This window comes from Panicum virgatum, chromosome 4K (assembly GCF_016808335.1).
Source record: "Panicum virgatum strain AP13 chromosome 4K, P.virgatum_v5, whole genome shotgun sequence".
Classification (NCBI taxonomy): Eukaryota; Viridiplantae; Streptophyta; class Magnoliopsida; order Poales; family Poaceae; genus Panicum; species Panicum virgatum.
In genome coordinates, this window is record NC_053139.1 from 11,180,528 (window position 1) to 11,199,743 (window position 19,216).

The 19,216-nt window shown below is 50.2% G+C and overlaps 1 protein-coding gene and 2 long non-coding RNA genes across 3 annotated transcripts; 2 read left to right on the forward strand and 1 right to left on the reverse strand.

Annotated features, from left to right (window-relative positions):
- Nucleotides 1-17: 17 nt before the first annotated feature.
- LOC120703092 lies at nt 18-14,101 on the forward strand. The gene is made up of 3 exons (XR_005686755.1): nt 18-164; nt 12,876-13,153; nt 13,477-14,101. It is a non-coding gene; the product is annotated as an uncharacterized LOC120703092 (long non-coding RNA).
- A 509-nt stretch (nt 14,102-14,610) lies between these two features.
- On the reverse strand, nt 14,611-15,989 carry LOC120703093 (transcription factor ILI4-like). Its single transcript, XM_039987103.1, has 2 exons — nt 15,549-15,989; nt 14,611-15,253 (listed from the first exon to the last, which is right to left on the reverse strand). The coding sequence occupies exons 1-2, from the start codon at nt 15,654-15,656 to the stop codon at nt 15,101-15,103; spliced, it is 261 nt and encodes an 86-aa protein (XP_039843037.1). The 5' UTR covers nt 15,657-15,989; the 3' UTR covers nt 14,611-15,100.
- Nucleotides 15,990-18,436: 2,447 nt separating this feature from the next.
- LOC120703094 lies at nt 18,437-18,920 on the forward strand. The gene is made up of 2 exons (XR_005686756.1): nt 18,437-18,492; nt 18,624-18,920. It is a non-coding gene; the product is annotated as an uncharacterized LOC120703094 (long non-coding RNA).
- Nucleotides 18,921-19,216: the final 296 nt, after the last annotated feature.

Consider the following 19,216-nt stretch of genomic DNA (forward strand, 5'->3'; position numbering starts at 1 on the left):
ATGATTGATTCTTGTAGGTGAACGAGCTGACCCACAAATCGGAACTACTTGAAGATGAACTTGCAAAGGCTAGTAATCAATTAAGGGAGGTCAGGGCTACCGCTGATTTAGAAAACTTGAAGTGCAAAGCAGCGAACGAAATTATCAGTGTCCTTAAAACTCAGGTAGATATTCGTTGTTAATGTGGTCGAATTTTTATTCGAGAAAAAAATATAAATATTCGTTAATGTGGTTGAATTTTTAGGATGAGTAGTGATGTTTGCTGTGCTGATGATGGTTATATAGCAAAATATTGTCACTGAGAAATGAAGGATGAATGAACAATGTACTGGCTATGCTCTTGTAGGATAGGACAGAAAACTGATCGCAGCTATTCTACACGTTACAAAGACAAGCATTTCATTGGCTCCAATGCAATGCATTCTTCTAGTATTTGTATATTGGGAACGTATGAACGTATCAGGTGCAAACCAACCTCTCTGTGTAAACTATGGAAACTTCAATCTGAGTCATTGGTGTTAGGTTTCATGCACCAACCAGATGAACCCAAAAGCTTAAGCTATTGGGAAGAGGTGGGCAATCCACTAATACTTCACAACACTCCCACTCACATGCAGCCAGAACAAGGCGCAAATGTGGAAATAAAGAAGAAAGCAGAGGACTTAAAAGATGCCTCTACCAAGACTCGAACTCGAGACCTCTGGCTTTGATACCATGTTAGGTTTCATGCACCAACCAGATAAACCCAAAAGCATAAGCTATTGGGAAGATGTGGGCAATCCACTAATACTTCACAACAATTGGATCAACATTTAAGGGGTATGGGGGATTGGGTAATTTTACAATCTAGACCCGACCTTAGATTGGGTAATCACACTTTTGCAAATCCCCCCTCCCACCTCTCTGCGCCCCTCCTCTTGGATGTTGATCTGATGATCCAGATTGAAGTTTTCATAGTTTGCACGAATAGGTGGGTTTGCACCTGATATGTTCCCTTGTATATTTGAAAAAAAAACATATCATAACTGCATGAAAGCATATCTCTTAAAGTTCAGAGTTGTAACTCTAAATTCTTACAAGATTTGATAAAGAAACATAGATTCTTCTAACTGATTGTATTCCAAATGACAAAAGTACAATTACAAAACCGGCTGTTAATCAGTTCATATAGTTTTCTATGCATCAGGTTCTGAAACTGTGATGTTGTTGTCGGTCAAAACCCACCGGCGAGTAGCGACATGCAACACGAAGAGCCGGGAGGCTGCCGGGGCGCTGGCTGGCACCGGTCCCTCGGTCAACGGCCCAGATCCTGGCACACGCCGACGCTTCCGGAGATGCAGGGCGCGCCACCTGACCTATACCCGATCAGGAAGGTGCGAACGTGCTTTCGACGATTTGCCTGCATGCACAAACACATGTAAACATTAGTCCGAGCCGTGGTCGGCTCCCCGGGACGACTTTTGCATCGGCTTTAAAGAGCCGATCGAGTCCCGGTGTCAGATCAAATCTACATATCCGGATATTAATAGATAAAGCAAATAACTGCAAAAACTGCTTCAATTAGATCTAGCTAATCCAATCCACGATGGTAAAAGCTTCACTGCTAGATCGGAACATCCTACACGTAGTTAGGCATAACGAGCGTAATAGATAACCAAACCTTAACCAGAATAGATGACTAAGAATAAGCGAAAGCCGATTCCCGGATCAATCCCTATTAAGATCAAGGCAAAGCATCTAATACGTCGCCGGATAGTCCAACCCGTTTGCAAGGCCTAACCTAGCAGATATTAAGCCGATTCTTAAGTATAAGAACAAACCATAACAGATTAGATCTACTAGATAGAAAAGAAGTAGGGTGTTATCTCTACGCGACTAACTCTATGCAACGAGAATTAGCGTAAGATTAATACATGATCACACAGAGATAACATGATATTCATAGATGATAAACAACAAGAGCATGATAAATCTACTAAAGGTCATGCTACGAACATCAGGATAACTAGCACTACTCGCCATGAAAAACACTTCAGTACGAGTAATACTAAGGTAAAAGCAAGAACAATGCTGCCCTGATCGCAAGAAGTGATCAGGGCAGCATGGCGTTAACTTGGATGAAACCCTAGGATTAGGGGTGGCGGTGCACCGAGAATTGTTGTTGCGAGACGTGATGACGTTCTTCTCTTTACGAATATCATAGGGTACATATTTATAGTCCGGAGACTTGGAAAACAATCTAAACCAACGTGTCCAAATCGGACTCTATCTCTAACCCAAACTGAACTAAATCTAAAGATACATGGCCCACATGGCCCAAACACTCACGCAGGAGCCGATTCACAAGCCTTCTTTAATTCTTGCTTTAAGCCCAACTTGCTCGCGGCCCATTAATTAATCCTGTTAATTTATGGTGATAACACATGCCCCCTGGTTTTGGCAATGATGATTCCAAAACCATTTCGTTGCTTCATCTTCCCGTTGATGCTCATTAAAACGCACTACAACCACTATGGAAGACGCAACGTCTTTGCAGTCGGCTCCTCGCAGAATGTGAAAATGCCGATCCATCTTCTATATTCACCACTTGGTGGAGAGTAGAGCCGATTTGCCCGATGGTCTTACTAGTTCAAGACGCTACAGCATGTTTGACAACCTCCACATTCTAATACCAGCCGATCTGTCTTTTACTCCCTCGTCAATCGACTTTAACACATGATGGGGAATGTGGAAAACTCATGTATTCAGAAGAGCTTTAGGCCCTCTACAGTAGCAAATTGATCCTGAATATGCAATCCCCGAGGAAGAGATACTGAATCCGTGCACCTATTCTTTCTAAGTCCTCTACCACTTTACTTGGCTAACCCTGCTCACCTTGCTTACAGCAACAAGATGATCCAGAACCCATGACCAGTAACGGGGAGCCATTCCACTTCTTTCCAACCGCCCCTGATGTTCTTTTTTGCAAGGAATCACCGCCAATGAAGAAAGTAATAATGACTGTTCAGCCAGACTCACCCCAGTCGGCTTTTAAGCGGAGACAAACATCTGGAAGTGCTGCCCCCCGAGTCCCGACTAAGAAAAGGAAGATTATCGCAAGACGAGTCATCAAGAAAACAGCACAACCTTCCCCGAATCTATCAGAATCCAACACCAACCAGGTAATTCACCTCTGCGAAACTTCTTCCTTACACACATATATTCTGGTTGACTGTAATCCAATTTCCAGGACGCAGCTGGAGACATCCTCAGTACTAGAAGCCCAGCACAACAGGGAACCACCGTTCATGAAGCCGACACTGGAACAACTGAAGTCCAAGAACAACAGGAATCAACCATCGTCCCAACAGAAATTCGCAGCAAAAGAACTGTAACAGCTGATGTACCGATGGAAGTTCAACCCAGAATTCCCGATGCTCCGACGGAGGTGCGTGACGAACAGGCTGACATAGCCGATGCCCCTGTTGTTGCCTCAAACCCAACTGAGCCGATCACACCCGGACCGACCATTGCTTCTTCCTCAGAACAGATAACACTACATGAGCCGATTCTAAATCAGCCGATAACTCCATTGATGCACCTTGTTCCCAAAACTAACTCCAATATCTCTACAGGGCTTCAATATTTCAGATTTGCTCTCCTTTGACCCAGCATCAATGGGTCTGATCGCCCTGGAGCAAAAGTACCATCATCACGGCAGCCGATTGACCTCGCGGATCAGCTTCAACACATCAAAAATCTGTTATCTGCTCCAATCAGTACCCTGGTTGATGATTCCAGCGAAATAAAGAAAATCCTCGAGCAGATAGAATCCCAACTCCCAGAGTCACTTCAGGTCAAGCTCTGGCCAGCCAGCCATCTTCCCTTCTTCCGGGCAGAGGTGAAAGCAGCACAACAGAGAATATAATTACGTCATTCTCAAATTCCTCTGAAAGCCGACATCGGTCAAAAGTGCAAGATGCTCAACCAGAAAAAGCAACTCTGGACGCCAAAGCCGATATCTCCGCGAGTACAAGGCGACTCAATCTCCTGGAGAAAGAACTGGTGGAACTCGAAGAAAAGGTCCGCACCACCCAGAGACTGATCCAAGAGGAGAAAGCCTCGATTGCAAACTCCAAGCAAGAAGCCCAAGAAATGACCGAGCAGATATGTGCAGAGTTTGCAAAGATAAGCACCTTGAGTCAACAGATAGTAACAGGCGATGACAAGGACGACGAAGAGATCATAGCAAAAGCCGACGCCATACGCGCAGAAGCCATCCATGCCATAGAAGGGTTCCTGAACTAGTAGAACAATTCAGAGAACATTTAGTGTTGCCTGTTAAATCTGAAACTCGTACCTATTAACAACATCTTAAGTCGATGGTTACACATCGGCTGCCTTGCTTCTCATATATATATTTTTTACTGGCCAACTCAACGTGTTGGCCTCTCTCCCCCTTTTTTTACTGGCCAACTCAACGTATTGGTCTTTTATAATACAGCCAGATGGATTTCATCGGCTCTTATTATTCGCCTTCCCACATGCTCGGGAAATATTTCTTGAGGTGTTGGCCATTGACGGCTACAGGAAACTTGACACCGTCTAATTCTTCAAGCATGTACGCATTTCCAGGCAGGACCTGATCAACCTTGTACGGCCCATACCAAGTTGGAGACCACTTACCATACTTCCTATCTTTAGTTCCCAATGGTAGCACTGCCTCCCAAACCAGGTCTCCAACCTGGAAATTTTTTGGCTTGATCTTTTTGTTGTATGCACGAGCGACTTTAGCCTTGTTTTCCTTGATCTTCTCAAGTGACCAAAGTCTTAACTCTATGAGATCCTCCACATTGTCGCTCATCAAGGCTGCATACTCCTCAGCCGACAGATCATTCTGGAACTCAACACGCCTCGATCCGGCCGTGATCTCCCATGGCAACACAGTGTCTTGACCGTAGACCAGATGGTATGGTGACGTCTTGATGGATCCGTGACATGAAATACGATATGCCCACAAAGCCTCTGACAATACCTCATGCCAGCGCCTAAGATATTCATCGATCTTCCTTTTGATCAGCTTGATAAGGCTCTGGTTGGATACTTCAGCCTGTCCATTAGCCTGGGCATAATATGGGGATGATCTGATCAGCTTGAACCCCGTATCATCGACAAACTTCCTAAATTCCTCCGATATAAAGACCGACCCTCCATCGGTCGTAATGGTCTGGGGAATCCCGAACCTATGAATGATGTGCTCTTTAACAAAACTGATCACATCTTTTGATGCCACCGACCTTGTGGGTACCGCCTCCACCCATTTCGTGAAATAATCTGTGACAGCCAACACCCATTGGTGACCTTTGCTGGATGGCGGGTTGAGCTGGCCAATCATATCCGTGGGCCAACCCCTGAATGGCCATGGCTTAATGATAGGATTCATTACTGATGCCGGCACCATCTGAATCTTGCCGAATCTCTGACATGCCTGACATCCCTTGTAATATTTAAAGTAGTTCTCAAGCATGGTAGGCTAGTAATATCCCGATCGCCTAATCAGCCACTTCATCTTATGGGCCGATTGATGAGTACCGCAGGCTCCCTCATGAACCTCATGCAAAAGCCGATTCAACTCCGAAGGCCCCAGACATTTAAGCAGCAGTCCTTCCAAAGTCCTGTAGAACATATCGTCCCCTATCAGAACATACTTCATAGCTTTGAGTCTTATCTTTCTGGGTGCCCCCCGAGCCTAATCCTTCAAATAATTGAAGATATCGGCTCTCCAATCTCCAAGTTCTAGAAACTGAACCTCTACATCGACCCCATCGGCTGTTTCCTTGTATCCAGAAGCCATCTGTGCCAAATCATTGGCTTCATTGTTCAAAGTCCTGCGTATCCAGTGGAAATTAATGTACCTGAATTGTGACATCAACCCACGGCACTGCATCCATATCGGAAAAAGAGCCTCGCTCTCACATCTATATTCTTCTGTGAGCTGAGAAATCACCAGTTTCGAATCCCCAAATATTTCCACCGCTTCTGCGCCACCTTCCAGGAGTAATTCCATCCCCTTGCGAACGGCCTCATACTCTACTAAATTATTGGTGCATGGAGTAGTCAACCTGTTGGAAAAGGAATAAGTCGCCCCTCGAGGCGATACCAAAAGAATTCCCACGCCGCACCCATCATCACACGCCGATCCGTCGAAAAACATGGCCCAAGCACGTATAAAAAGTGCGGCCACGTCAGTGTTGACCCTGTCTGCAATGAGATCCGCCAGTGCATGTCCCTTGACTGCCTTTGCAGGTTGATATCGGATATCGAACTCTAACAATGCAAACATCCATTTTCCGAGTCGGCCTTTTAGAAAAGGAGCCGACAGCATATGCCTTATGACATCCGACTTGCAGATAACGATCGTTTCTGCCGAGAGCAAAATATGACGAAGCTTTGTGCATGTAAAGAACAAACAAAGGCAAAGCTTCTCAATCTCAGGATACCTGGTCTCAGCGTCCAACATGCGTCTGCTGAGGTAGAAAGCAACCCAACACCGAGGCGATGGAAGTGTATCCCACAGACAGGTACACGAAGAAAGGTCTGTCTTGCTGAGGAGTAACCAACACTGGAGGCTTCGACAAGTATCCCTTGATTTCGTCGAAAGCCTACTGCTGTTCTGCCCCCCAGTGAAACTCATCCTCAGACTTGAAATTTACCAGGCCCATGAATGCCTCGACACGCCCAGACAGATTGGAGATAAATCGTCTAACAAAGTTGATTTTGCCGATGAGCTTCTGCAACTCCTTCTTCGTAGTAGGCGGCCTCATTGTCCTTTCAGCTTCTTGACTCTTTAAACCGATCTCGATTCCTCGCTCATGTACCAGGAATCCTAAGAACTGACCGGCCGATACACCAAAGGCTCATTTCTTCGGGTTCATTCTGAGTCCAAACCTCCGAGTTCGCTACAAGACATGACGCAAATCTTCCAGATGTCCCCCAGCCGATGTGGACTTGACCACGATATCATCAATGTAGATTTCTACCAGTTTGCCGATGAGATCATGAAAAATGTAATTCATGGCGCGTTGATATGTTGCACCAGCATTTTTCAATCCAAAGGTCATAACCATGTACTCGAACAAGCCGACCGCGCCTGGTACTCTGAACGCGGTCTTGCTTATATCCCCTGGGGCCATGAAGATCTGGTTGTAGCTGGCATTACCATCCACAAAGCTCAGCATTTTGTGACCGGCAGCTACGTTGATCAATGTTTCCGCGACGGGCATCGGATACTCGTCCTTTGGCGTTGCTCTGTTGAGGTCTCTGAAATCCACGCAGACTCGCCATCGGCCATCCTTCTTTTGTACAGGGACCACGCTGGAGATCCATTCTGCATACCGACATGGCCTGATGAACCCTGCATCCAACATCTTTTGCACCTCTTTCTTAACCTCCTCTAGGATTTTGGCCTTCATCTGTCGTGCTCGTTGTTGAAACGGCCGAAATCCTTTCTTGAGCGGGAGCCGATGTTCGACGATGCTTCTATCCAGACCGGGCATTTCAGTATAATCCCACGCGAAACAGTCCCGGTATTCTCTCAATAGTGCTATCATCGGCTCATGCAGGCTCGGGTCTAACCTTTTGCTGATAAATGTTGGTCGCGGCTTATCCCCGGGACCGATATCAACTTCCTCCAAATCGTCAGCTGATGTAAATCCATACCCCAACTTTCCATCGCCTGTAAAATCAACTGTGAACGCAGGCAACTCGTCGTCATCTGCCACGTCGACAGCAAACACGGAGAGATAACAAAAGAAATTTTTCGGCCGACCGCACGGGCTAGCCGTTTCTGTATTACCATTCGAGATTGAATACGCAATAACTAACCAACTTCTAGAGCACTCTATTGTTTGTTCATAATGTAACAGTTTCAACTCCAAATAAGAATTATCTACTTTTTGGGGCCGGTCGCTGGGACCGGCCTCTCTAAACCTGCTGAATTCCGTAGCGTGCCAGGATGTGTTTATTCTATGAGGCCAGTGGATAAGACCAGCCTCAATCCGTTTTTTGTCGCTTCGATCCGATCACAGTCTTCCAGCACAATCCCTGAGATCGGCTCTTGTCCTTCCGCGTCCCAGGCATTCATGTCTGTGAGCGAAACCTCGTTGGAGTCATCTGCACGGACCACCTCCACTTCGTCGCCATCCCATTGAACCAAACACTGGTGCATTGTGGAAGGAACACAACAATTGGCGTGAATCCAATCCCTCCCAAGTAGCACTGTGTACGTACTCTTACTGTTGACGACGAAGAACGAGGTTGGGACGGTCTTGCGGCTAACTGTCAACTCCACATTGAGGACGCCCTTTGCCTCCGACGGCTGCCCGTTGAAATCATTGAGCATTACGTTGGTCTTGATAAGATCAGCAGCAGAACGACCCAATCGGCGCAGCACTGAATACAGCATTAAATTGACTGCGGCGCCGGTGTCGACCAACATCCTGTTTACAGGCTTGCCGTCGATGAGACCCTTGAGATATAACCCCTTCAGGTGCTTGTAGCTTTTCTCCTAGGGCTTCTCAAAGATGATTGGCTGTGGGCCAAGATCCAGCTGCGCGACGGCCAGCTCCTCCAGATGAGGCGCTCGAAATTCCGACGGGAGCACAAATACCATATTCACATCAGCCGATGGTTTCTCATCGGCTTTTAAATGCTTGGGACACCACTCCCTCCTTGAAGGGTGCCTTTCCACTCTTTGTGGGCGCCTGACTTGCCCAGCGAGATCCGGGCGCGCCTTCCTCAATACGTCGAGGTACCTTGCTTCTGCTTCTTCGAGATTGCATAAGCGCTGCACTCTACGCTTCTGCGAGCGACTGAGTCCATCAGGACACCATCGTGGACGATGATACTTATCCTCCCCTTCGAGCTCAAGATCATCCCTGGATGGCCGCTCAACCTGGTCGTCATGATGCGCTTTGGGTCCCAAGCACCGGAACACTAACGTCTCGCCTGACTGGCGTCCCCGAGGCCAGCACTCCAGGCAATCATCGATAGTAGACAATCGGCTCATGTCGGAATTCCAATAGTACTTGAAGAATGGGCAATGCCAGTGGTCGCGTATAGCCTGGCGCCTCCCCAGCGTTCTCCCCGTGCGGTGCTTGTACTCCTCCTCTTCCGATTCATACCAGCGACGCAGCTTGTACTAATACTCGTATTTTTCAAGAAGCCGATTGGAAGCTGGGAGTTGATTGCGGATGTGACGCACTTGTTCTTCAGTAATATGTTGCTGCTCCGACTCGTCTTCATCCTGGGGCCGTTTGCCAGAATCGTCCTCTTTCCTCTGCTCGTCACAGCGGCGTACGGGTCCCACCATGTTAATTTGGAACGCAAAATTCTGGCCCTCAGGTCTAAGATCTGATAGCCCCACCACGTTTGCCTGTGGGAACGGTTGACTGTCAACCTTCATCGTGTGTTGGGCCAGAATTAATCGGCCTTGTTCAATAGCCGATTGGATCTGCCGACGCAGCTCCTTGCAGTCATTCGTGGCATGGGTGAACGAGTGGTGCCACTTGCAGTACGGCCTCCCCCGCAGCTCTTGCGTCATTGGCAGCTTGTGATTCTCTGGGAGCTTCAACTGCTTTCTTTGAGCAGTAGATCGAATATCTGCTCTGCCTTGGCCACGTCAAAGTCAAAGCCCTTCACAAACCCCTTCTGTTTGATCCACTTGCACGGGACGGGGTTTGCCCCCCGGGTCCACTCTGCCACAGCCACTTCTTGTTCCCCGCTAGAATCATCTGCTTGGGTCATATTCATATGGCGCTCGAATTTTTTCTGGTACAGCTCAGGGAGATAGTGTTCATACGTCGTGAGTTTCTGCACCATGTGCGCTAGAGAGGTGAATTCCAACTGAAAAGCCGGATCCTTGATCGGCTTAGTGAGCCCCAGAACTGCCAAATCGACTGCCTCCTTTTCTATGATGCACGATGAGTAGCATTGATTCTTAACCTCTCTGTAGCGCTGCACGTATTCCGACACACTTTCCCCTCGCTTCTGCTTGACTTAGGCGAGGTCGACAATCCCGGCTTCAGCAGCCTCTGAGTGATACTGGATGTGGAACTGATCTTCCAGCTGCCTCCAAGTGCGGATCGAATCTGGGGCCAATGACGTGTACCATCCAAAAGTTGAGCCCGTGAGAGACTGGCAGAAGAACCGGACCCTCAGAGGATCCGATACTGAAATCATCCCAAACTGCGTTAGGTATCGGCTCACATGCTCGATAGAGCTGGCCCCTTCTGACCCGCTGAACTTGGTGAACTCTGGGAGCCGATACTTGGGTGGCAATGGGATCAAGTCGTAGTCGCTTGGGTACGGCTTGGGATAGCTGATCGCCTTTCTCTTGGGAAGAATGCCGAATTGGTCCCTTAGTATTGCGCTGATCTGCTCCACACTAAGAACTCCGGGGGCCGAGGGCTCAGCACTCGGCCCGGTAGCGTACTTCGCTAGCCATGCTTGTTTCTCCGCATCTGCCCCTGAAGCTCCTGTACTCACCAGCTGTCTCGCGCATGTTGGGTTGATGTTGTCAGGTATGTACACGCACGTGTAGCCGTGCGGGATCTCCTTAGGCGGCTCGCTCAGGAACTGGCCCTCTCTGGGATCACCGCCGATCTTGTAGACGACGTAGATCGGCGAAGTCTGCGGTCCTGGAGTTGTGAGCGAGTCTGGCATTGGCAGCCTAGACTGAAGTGGGGCTTCTCCCCTGTGACTCCCCAGGATTGGTCCCGATGGGGAGTATTGGTTCTTGATCACCTCCTGGACGACGCGATGTGCCACACGCTCGAGCTCGTTCACCAGGCTTTCTGAGTGCTGATGAAGCGAGTGGGCCACCATGTAATTAATCTCCAGGCGCAGGGCTCTGGTGCGCTCCTCTGACGGTACAGACAGGTCGACGTTGTCGAGAGCACCTTCGGGTGTGAACCCCTTCCACCTGATGCCGTGGCTGTGGGTCCTCTCGAAAGAGCCGATGAGATCGGCTTCGAACTGAGCTTTGACCTCATCATACTTCTGCTGGTGTTCGGGGGTCAGCTCTTCATACGTGACAGGGTTGGTGGCCGGCGGAACCGTCGCTTGTTTCTGAGGTCCAGTCATCCCGGCGGTGGACGTTGTTGCTGATGAAGGTCTCACCGGGCGTGCCAGAATGTGTTGTCGGTCAAAACCCACAGGCGAGTAGCGACAGGCAACACGAAGAGCCGGGAGGCTGCCGGGGCGCTGGCTGGCACCGGTCCCTCGGTCAACGGCCTAGATCCTGGCACACGCCGACGCTTCCGGAGATACAGGTCGTGCCACCTGACCTATACCCGATCAGAAAGGTGCGAACGTGCTTTCGACGATTTGCCTGCATGCACAAACACATGTAAATATTAGTCCGAGCCGTGGTCGGCTCCCCGAGACGACTCTTGCATCGGCTTTAAAGAGCCGATCGAGTCCCGGTGTCAGATCAGATCTGCATATCCGGATATTAATAGATAAAGAAAATAACTTCAAAAACTACTTCAATTAGATCTAGCTAATCCAATCCACGACGGTCGTGTAAAAGCTTCATTGCTAGATCGGAACATCCTACACGTAGTTAGGCCTAACGAGCGTAATAGATAACCAAACCTTAACCAGAATAGAGGCCTAAGAATAAGCGAAAGCCGATTCCCGGATCAATCCCTATTAAGATCAAGGCAAAGCATCTAATACGTCGCCGGATCGTCCAACCCATTTGCAAGGCCTAACCTAGCAGATATTAAGCCGATTCTTAAGTATAAGAACAAACCATAACAGATTAGATCTACTAGATAGAAAAGAAGCAGGGTGTTATCTCTACGCAACTAACTCTATGCAACGAGAATTAGCGTAAGATTAATACATGATCACACAGAGATAACATGATATTCGTAGATGATAAACAACAAGAGCATGATAAATCTACAAAAGGTCATGCTACGAACATCAGGATAACTAGCACTACTCGCCATCAAAAACGCTTTATTACGAATAATACCAAGGTAAAAGTAAGAATAATGCTGCCCTGATCGTAAGAAGTGATCAGGGCAGCATGTCGCTTACTTGGATGAAACCCTAGGATTAGGGGTGGCGGTGCGCCGAGAATTGTTGTTGCGAGACGTGATGACATTCTTCTTTTTACGAATATCATAGGGTACATATTTATAGTCCGGAGACTTGGAAAACAATCTAAACCAACGTGTCCAAATCGGACTCTATCTCTAACCCAAACTGAACTAAATCTAAAGATACATGGCCCACATGGCCCAAACATTCACGCAGGAGCCGATTCACAAGCCTTCTTTAATTCCTGCTTTAAGCCCAACTTGCTCGCGGCCCATTAATTAACCCTGTTAATTTATGGTGATAATAGATGTATGTTGACCTTTTTTTTATGGAACAGTAAGAATCTACTTCAAATAACTATATTAATAAAACCAGTGAATAACATTAATGTAAGAAGTATCTGAACACAAACCACTTACAGGTACAATTAGAACGAGAATAAAGTGTGCTATATAATGCTGACCTACAAAATTTCTTTTCCCAAAATAAAACTGAGATACCAGAGAGATAAAGATAATTCGTAATGGAAACTGTAGATTCTTAACTTTAATTTGGAATAGGAGCATGCACTAGTTTTTTGTAATTGCATTATTATTTTGTTGTTCATATACTCCCTCTGTTTCAAATTATATGTCGTTTTGGCTTTTCTAGATACATGACATTTGCTTTGCACCTAGATATACATTATGTCTAGAACTCTAGATACATAGGAAAAAGCCAGAACGACCTATATTTGGAACGGAGGGAATACTATTTTATGTTACTCAATTCTTTTTTGTTATCAGATCAAAGCTATGACACCAAGAACACCTGAGGAGTGTACTTTGAAAGGCAGTTGGCCTGATCATGTATCTAAGTTGTTTGGAAGTCATTCCTGCGACAATAATTTGCAGGATGTTCATAGGCCACCTGATTCCAGTGGCCAGCAGGCTCATCGATCGTCCTGCAATGGAAATTGCATTGTAGCCGATGCAGAATGGATGGAACAGGTTGAACCTGGTGTTTACATCACTGTGTTCCGCTCACCTGCAGGTCAGAAGTACCTCAGGCGTGTGCGTTTTAGGTATTGGCGCATTCTAGCTCCATCTGATTCAAATAATGCTCAGTTCTCGGTTTGGATCATTGGATCTCTTAGCATTTCTTATATATCTTTATAAGATGAGCATTTCTTATATGGTTATGGTTTTGTACAGATTGCATTTCTTGTTTATCCATCAAATAGTGCCGAATTTGATCACAACTTATAATAGATTTATGCTTTTACTTTATATGGTCGAGCTCTTATCTGAGTTGTACAGATGCTCTACACATGTTCAGCTTCAGAAAATGATTGTAAATGGTGCCTTTCTGAACTTCTCATTTATCACTATTTTTGCTGACCTGCAGTAAGAGACGTTTCACAGAACAACAAGCAGAACTATGGTGGGCCGACCACCGATCAACCCTGCAAGAGCAATATGGTATTCTGCCTGGAGACAGTATCTTCCCATCAAGAACAATTCGGGAAAAGGGATAGGATAATATCTTTGACTAATTGGTGCATATATCGACTTTTCCTGCCAGAAAATGTATATGCCTTCCCTTTTTCTTGAGCAAAAAATGTATGTCTTCTTGGAGGTGATTTCCTGTTCTTTCTTCTGGGTAGCAATGGGAGGTGTGTGCTGGAGATTGAGCTCACTGAATTCCTTGGCCTCATCCCACTCCATCCAGATGGATATTACTCGAGGCTTCCATCGTTGTGTTCTCTGTACAAAAGATACAGCAAATGATGAGGTTTTTCGAAAAGAGGAAGATACGAAGATGGCTGTATATCTCGTAGTTGTGGCCATTTGTATAGCTAAACTGCCATGAGTTGTCTGAGTTAGTTTGTGCAAAATGTCTCTGCAGAGGTGGTTAACATAGGTAATCCGTGTGTTCTGGAGCTTCAGTGTGGCCTTTCCCCGTACGCCCCGGCTCCTCTTCTCGTACTTGATCTGGCACCCTGCAGCTACTTGACCCTGTCATAATATGGTCCGATCTAGTCATGTACTATGGGTGAAGAAAAGGATCGACAAGTCAGCTATGGAAGGAGCGCAACAGGGGGACTTGGCGCTGCTAGACAAAGACGCGCGCCGCCCACGCCGAGGCGGCCACGCGCGCGCACAGCCAGCAGGCCTGTCGGCGACTTGGCGCCGTCGACGTCGCGGCGTACGGAGCGGCGCACGGGCACGGCACGCCGGCCGGCCGGGGCCACGGCATGGGATCCCATGCAACGCAATTGCCAAGGCCGGTAGCAGGCAGGCAGAGTCGTAGCGGCGCGCTATATCCTCGCGAACACCGGCAGGCGTCCGCGCGCGAAAGGGACGCGCCGTTTGGCTGTTGCCGTTGGAGCACTGTACTGTCCTAAAGAAAAGCACCCCCCGCGGCATGCTAGATTAGGCGCCTCGCGGGGCACGTCGCGACGAGCGATTTAGAGGGGATTAAAGTTAAACAAGCTGCAGGAGCAGTAAGACAGGCCTGATGACAGATGAGACAACGATATTATATATAATATATATAGATATATATATTACCACCAGTACATGTCGATGGATCGGTCGGTAGCTCGCGGTCGGTCGGTTGTCTGTGCAGGGGAAACAACTCGATCCGGACCACGGATAGGCTACGCGAGGAGGAAGAAGGAGATGGAGTGGAGGAGGAAACGATCGAAGAGTACAAAGAAGTTGGAGGGAGCTACTAGCAAAAAAAAAAAACAACAACAACAACAAATGGAAGGGAGAAAATGAACCATACTTAGGCGGCCCTAGCTAGCTAATGGCTAATGCCCTACCAAAGCGCTTAAAAACTTGTACTACTACCAATTAAACCAGACTCCGTCGTCCTTAGCAGGCAGCTGCCGCCGGGGAAGAATATGGTACACTCAGCTCCGACCCGCTGAGAGCTAGCTAATAAAGCTAGGCCGAGGCCCCTCCATGGCGATGGGTATCCGGCCGTCGCCATGGCCGGCCGTGGCCGTCGGCTCGGTCGATCGCTAGCGGAGGAGGCTGCGGATGATCTCAGCGGCGGGGCTGTTGTGGTCCATGGTGGCCATGAGGTCGGAGAGGCGGTCGCTCAGGTCGTCCACCTCCCGGTGCAGGCTCTTGATGTAGCTGCACGTCTCCTTGAGCAGCTTCGTCGTCGACGCCTGCAGCAAGCACAATAAACCATTCACGCATCAGACAACGACGACCATGGCTTGGAGCTGGCTAGCTAGCTAGACCGGCATGCGATCGAGCATTGCAAGCGGCGGCGCTACACAGTCTGTGACTGTGGCTAGCAGCTCTATCTACGCAGCATGTGTGCCGGTGTCAGTGTCAGCGGTACTGTGCGTGTGATCGAGCTAGCTAGCTAATTTGTCTGTGTACGAACACGCATCATCACTGTCCGTGCGCCTGATCATCGATCTTGCTTAAGGATGTGCAGCTAGCTAGCATGCGTACATGGCTGCCGCCACGGCGGCGCGCGCTGGGGAGCAGCGTCTGGAGCCTCGCGATGAGCTCGTTGATCTCCTCCTCCGAGACCGACGCGCGGGACCTCCTGCTCGACATCGTCGTCGGAGAGAGACGGATAATGCGGCGGCGGAGACGACCGGCCGGGTTCGTCGCGGCTGATGAGCGGCCGGCCGGTGACCGAGACGTTGATCGCGGGAGGCGGCTGTGCAGTGTGTGCACGATCCAAATCGAGCTCTCAGTAGCTAGCTGAACGCTTGGCGATGGGAAGCGGGAGGGGAGGAGGTCCCTAATTTATAGGGAGACGGGGCAGTTGGTTGGCTAGCTAGCTGCTGCTGCCACCTGCCATGGTCGCGGGCTCGCGGCACAGGCCCGGGCGGGGTCACAGGCAGGAGGACGAGGAACGGGGAGATACAACGCGATCGGTGATGGCGCCAAGACAGTGGTGTGGTAAAGAAACCGGCCCGGTGCAGGCGCTGTTGCGCACATCTACAGAGAAAATTCGGGCGGCTGGGACCATGTGTCTCTTGCATTGCTCGCTCTCAGGCTCTCAGCTCAGCTGCGGACGGCCGTGGGCCCGCAGACTAGTTACGAGCTGCCGCCGCATACCAACCTCCATCTATCCACACTTGCCGCGTGCCAAGAAATTCAGCTCGCTAGTGTAGGAGAGGATTAGCCATGGCCACTAAGATAAGGCATCTAAAGACGACCATTTGACGCCGGTTTCGAGTCCAAAGCTCTTATATTCTATCTCCATTTTCAGCAGCTGCCTCCAAATTTAGGGGCCTTCGTTTCAAAATAAATAAATAAATATGACCACTATTTTTTCTTTGTATCTCCACATGTTCTACATGTTATTCTCATGATCATACCACAATAACTTAAGCGTAAATAATGCATATTATTCAACAAAATAATGCATATTATTCAACAGGAGCGAAGCTACGTATGGAGTAGCTGGTGCCAATGGACCCAAGGAAAAAAAACAAAACGTACTTATGAAATTCCGACCACTTATGCACCCTTCAAACTAGAAGCCATAATTGATAAAGAAGTAGTACATCACAAGAATTTGGATCTGGATGGCAACATTAAACTTTTCCCTGATCATTAAAACCCCGAGAGAGAGAGTCCTCGATGGCGAAATTCTACAAAACAATAGACTTTGCATGACAAAAAAAAATCCCCGAAAGTGCGTGACCGGGTGGAGTCAGTGTATTGATAATTTACGGTCAACCGTAACTGGGTCCCGGTCCTTGGATGACAAACCAAGACTCCCGATCTGTTAATTTACGGCCGGGGCCCTAACCCATCGGCGGGAAATTAAACTATAGCCTTTAACTACGACACGTCCCCGCCACGGAACAACCGGGGAGGAGTACGACCAGACCCACGAGATGCCCCTGTCCCCCCGCCCAGCGCACCGCGATCCATCCGGCCGTGCCGGATGATCCCCCGCGTCTCGTCGTCCGGCCGCGCGCGGCACCTCGCGGCCACGCCCGCACAGTACCGGGCACCTGCCCAACAGCGTGGTGGCGGGCCGCCGCCGCCGTGCTCGCCACTGCACCCGCCGCGCGCGGCCGCGCGGCGCCAGGCAGGTCTCGCGCCGCCAACCGGCGCCAGGTGTGTCCTCGACGGCTGGTGGCGCGGTACGAGAAGGGGGGAAACGCAATGATGCAGGGGGTGGTGGAGCCGTGGAGGAGGTACGCGTCCACGTGAACCCCGCGTGGGCGCGCCCGCGACGTGCACGTATGGGGGGCCTGCCGTCCCCGTTTCGCGAGACCCGCGCGGCGTCGTCGTCGTTCGGAAGAAACGTGCGCGCGCCGGGCGGGCGGGCGGCGGCGGAGGCAGAGGCGCGTGGATCCTCTGGCCCCCGGCGCGCGCGGCGTCGCGTCACCCGGTCACCCCCCGGCCCGCGTCGCGTCTCGGCACAGGCGCACAGCTGGGGGGCAGCGCCTTGCTGTCGGTGTCGGGGGCGGACCCCCCTGGCCTCCACCTCCTCTCGTGTCTCGGATCAGGCGCTCGATCAGCGCGCGGGGAAGTGGGAACGAACCGGGCGCTGGCCGGGGCGCGGCCGAGTGCGACGTCGTCCCCGTCGGCCGGCGTGCGTGGCGGGCAGAAGCAGGCAAGGGCGGGACGGGTCGACGAACGCGAGGGCCATGTGAGGCAGGCAGGCAGCGTCGAGGGGGTTGCCCGGCGCCGGGTGGGCTCCGCTCACATAGGCGCGGGTCGGCGTCACGCCGAGCTGTGGTGCGCGGACCTGCGCCACGCCCCGCTGCCGAGCAAGGCATGCAGCGCACGGCACCCGGCCGGGCCGGCGGCACGATCGATCGTCCGGACGAGCGGCGCCGAGGGTCACATCGGCGGGGGCGCAGATATCTCGGACGACAGGCGCATATGCGCCATAACTCCCTCATGTTTCCGTCCGTCTCGTCCCTGTCGCAGCCGCGGTCCCTCTCTCTCTCGCCGCCCTTCAATTCGTCGATCGCGCAGCCGGGGCCGCCCGCTCCGGCGGCGACCGTCTGCCGGCCGGGCTAACGGCCGGGAGTACCTGGATCGGTTGGGGCATAACTGTTCCGGATTGATGCGCCCCGGGGACACGTGTCGACCGGATCGGAGGCCGCCGCTCGCCCCTGCAGGCACCGTGGCGGGGTCTGCATGCAACGAGAGAGAGAGAGAGAGAGAGAGAGAGAGAGAGAGAGAGAGAGAGAGAGAGAGAGAGACGACGGCTGGGAAGAGGAGTATTAAAGACGGGTTCTTTTCCCTGTGCTGTTGTACATGGAGCTGCAGCTCCGGAGCACGTACGGGGATGATCTTTCGGCGTCACCGTGACTTCGTACGCAGACGCAAATATTCTTCGACGCGACCCATCGACTCAGCAACCATGTTTTCAAGTCGTCCGATTAATCGCGATTAATCGCGATTAATCGCCCAGGTCGGTTCTCCAAGTCCGACCAGCACCACCGACCCGACCAGAGCGACCAGAAACCTGGTCGTCCGATTAGTCGTCCACTAATCGCGATTAGTCGGTCGACCAGGGCATTTCTCGACCAGGGCAGGATTCAGCAGCAGGGATTCAGCAAGAAGAATATGGAGTTTTGGACAAGAAGCTGGAGTTCTGGAGAGCAAATATCAAAAGTAAGTCACCAAAACCTGCAGAATTGCTTGCTGTATACTATATTGTATATATATAATTATATATACACTATATAGTATATACTGAACATGTAGACATATGGACGATTAGGGAACGACCAGGCTCGACCAGGTCGACCTGGTCGTCGACTAATCGCGATTAATCGCATGGTCGGTCCCTAGGCGACCAGGACCGACCAGCCGATTTGAAAACATTGCTCAGCAATGCTGCTGCTGGTGGTAATAAGTACGGTAATTAACCAACCGAGTCTAACATCGACCTAACTGATGGGAGATGATCGAAACAATCCAGCCAGGCCGTGAAACCGTGTGATCTGAACAGGTCGGGGGAGAAAATGTGTGACTCGTCGTCGTCGGCGGTGGCTCTCTCGTCGCTACACCGCCCTATACGGGGACGGAGGAGCTAGTGCGCTACCGCTGCATATATTTGCTCATCGCCGGCGTTGGCCGGCGCCGTGTGTTATGTGGGGCCCGCGGCCGGCGACGGAGGCCACGTTGCGGTC

Coding starts and splice junctions, on each gene's coding strand:
- LOC120703093 (XM_039987103.1), bottom strand. CDS start 15,656: ATGTCGAGCAGGAGGTCCCGCGCGTCGGTCTCGGAGGAGGAGATCAAC. Junction 15,254..15,548: donor GCCGCCGTGGCGGCAGCCAT/GTACGCATGCTA, acceptor TGCTTGCTGCAG/GCGTCGACGACGAAGCTGCT.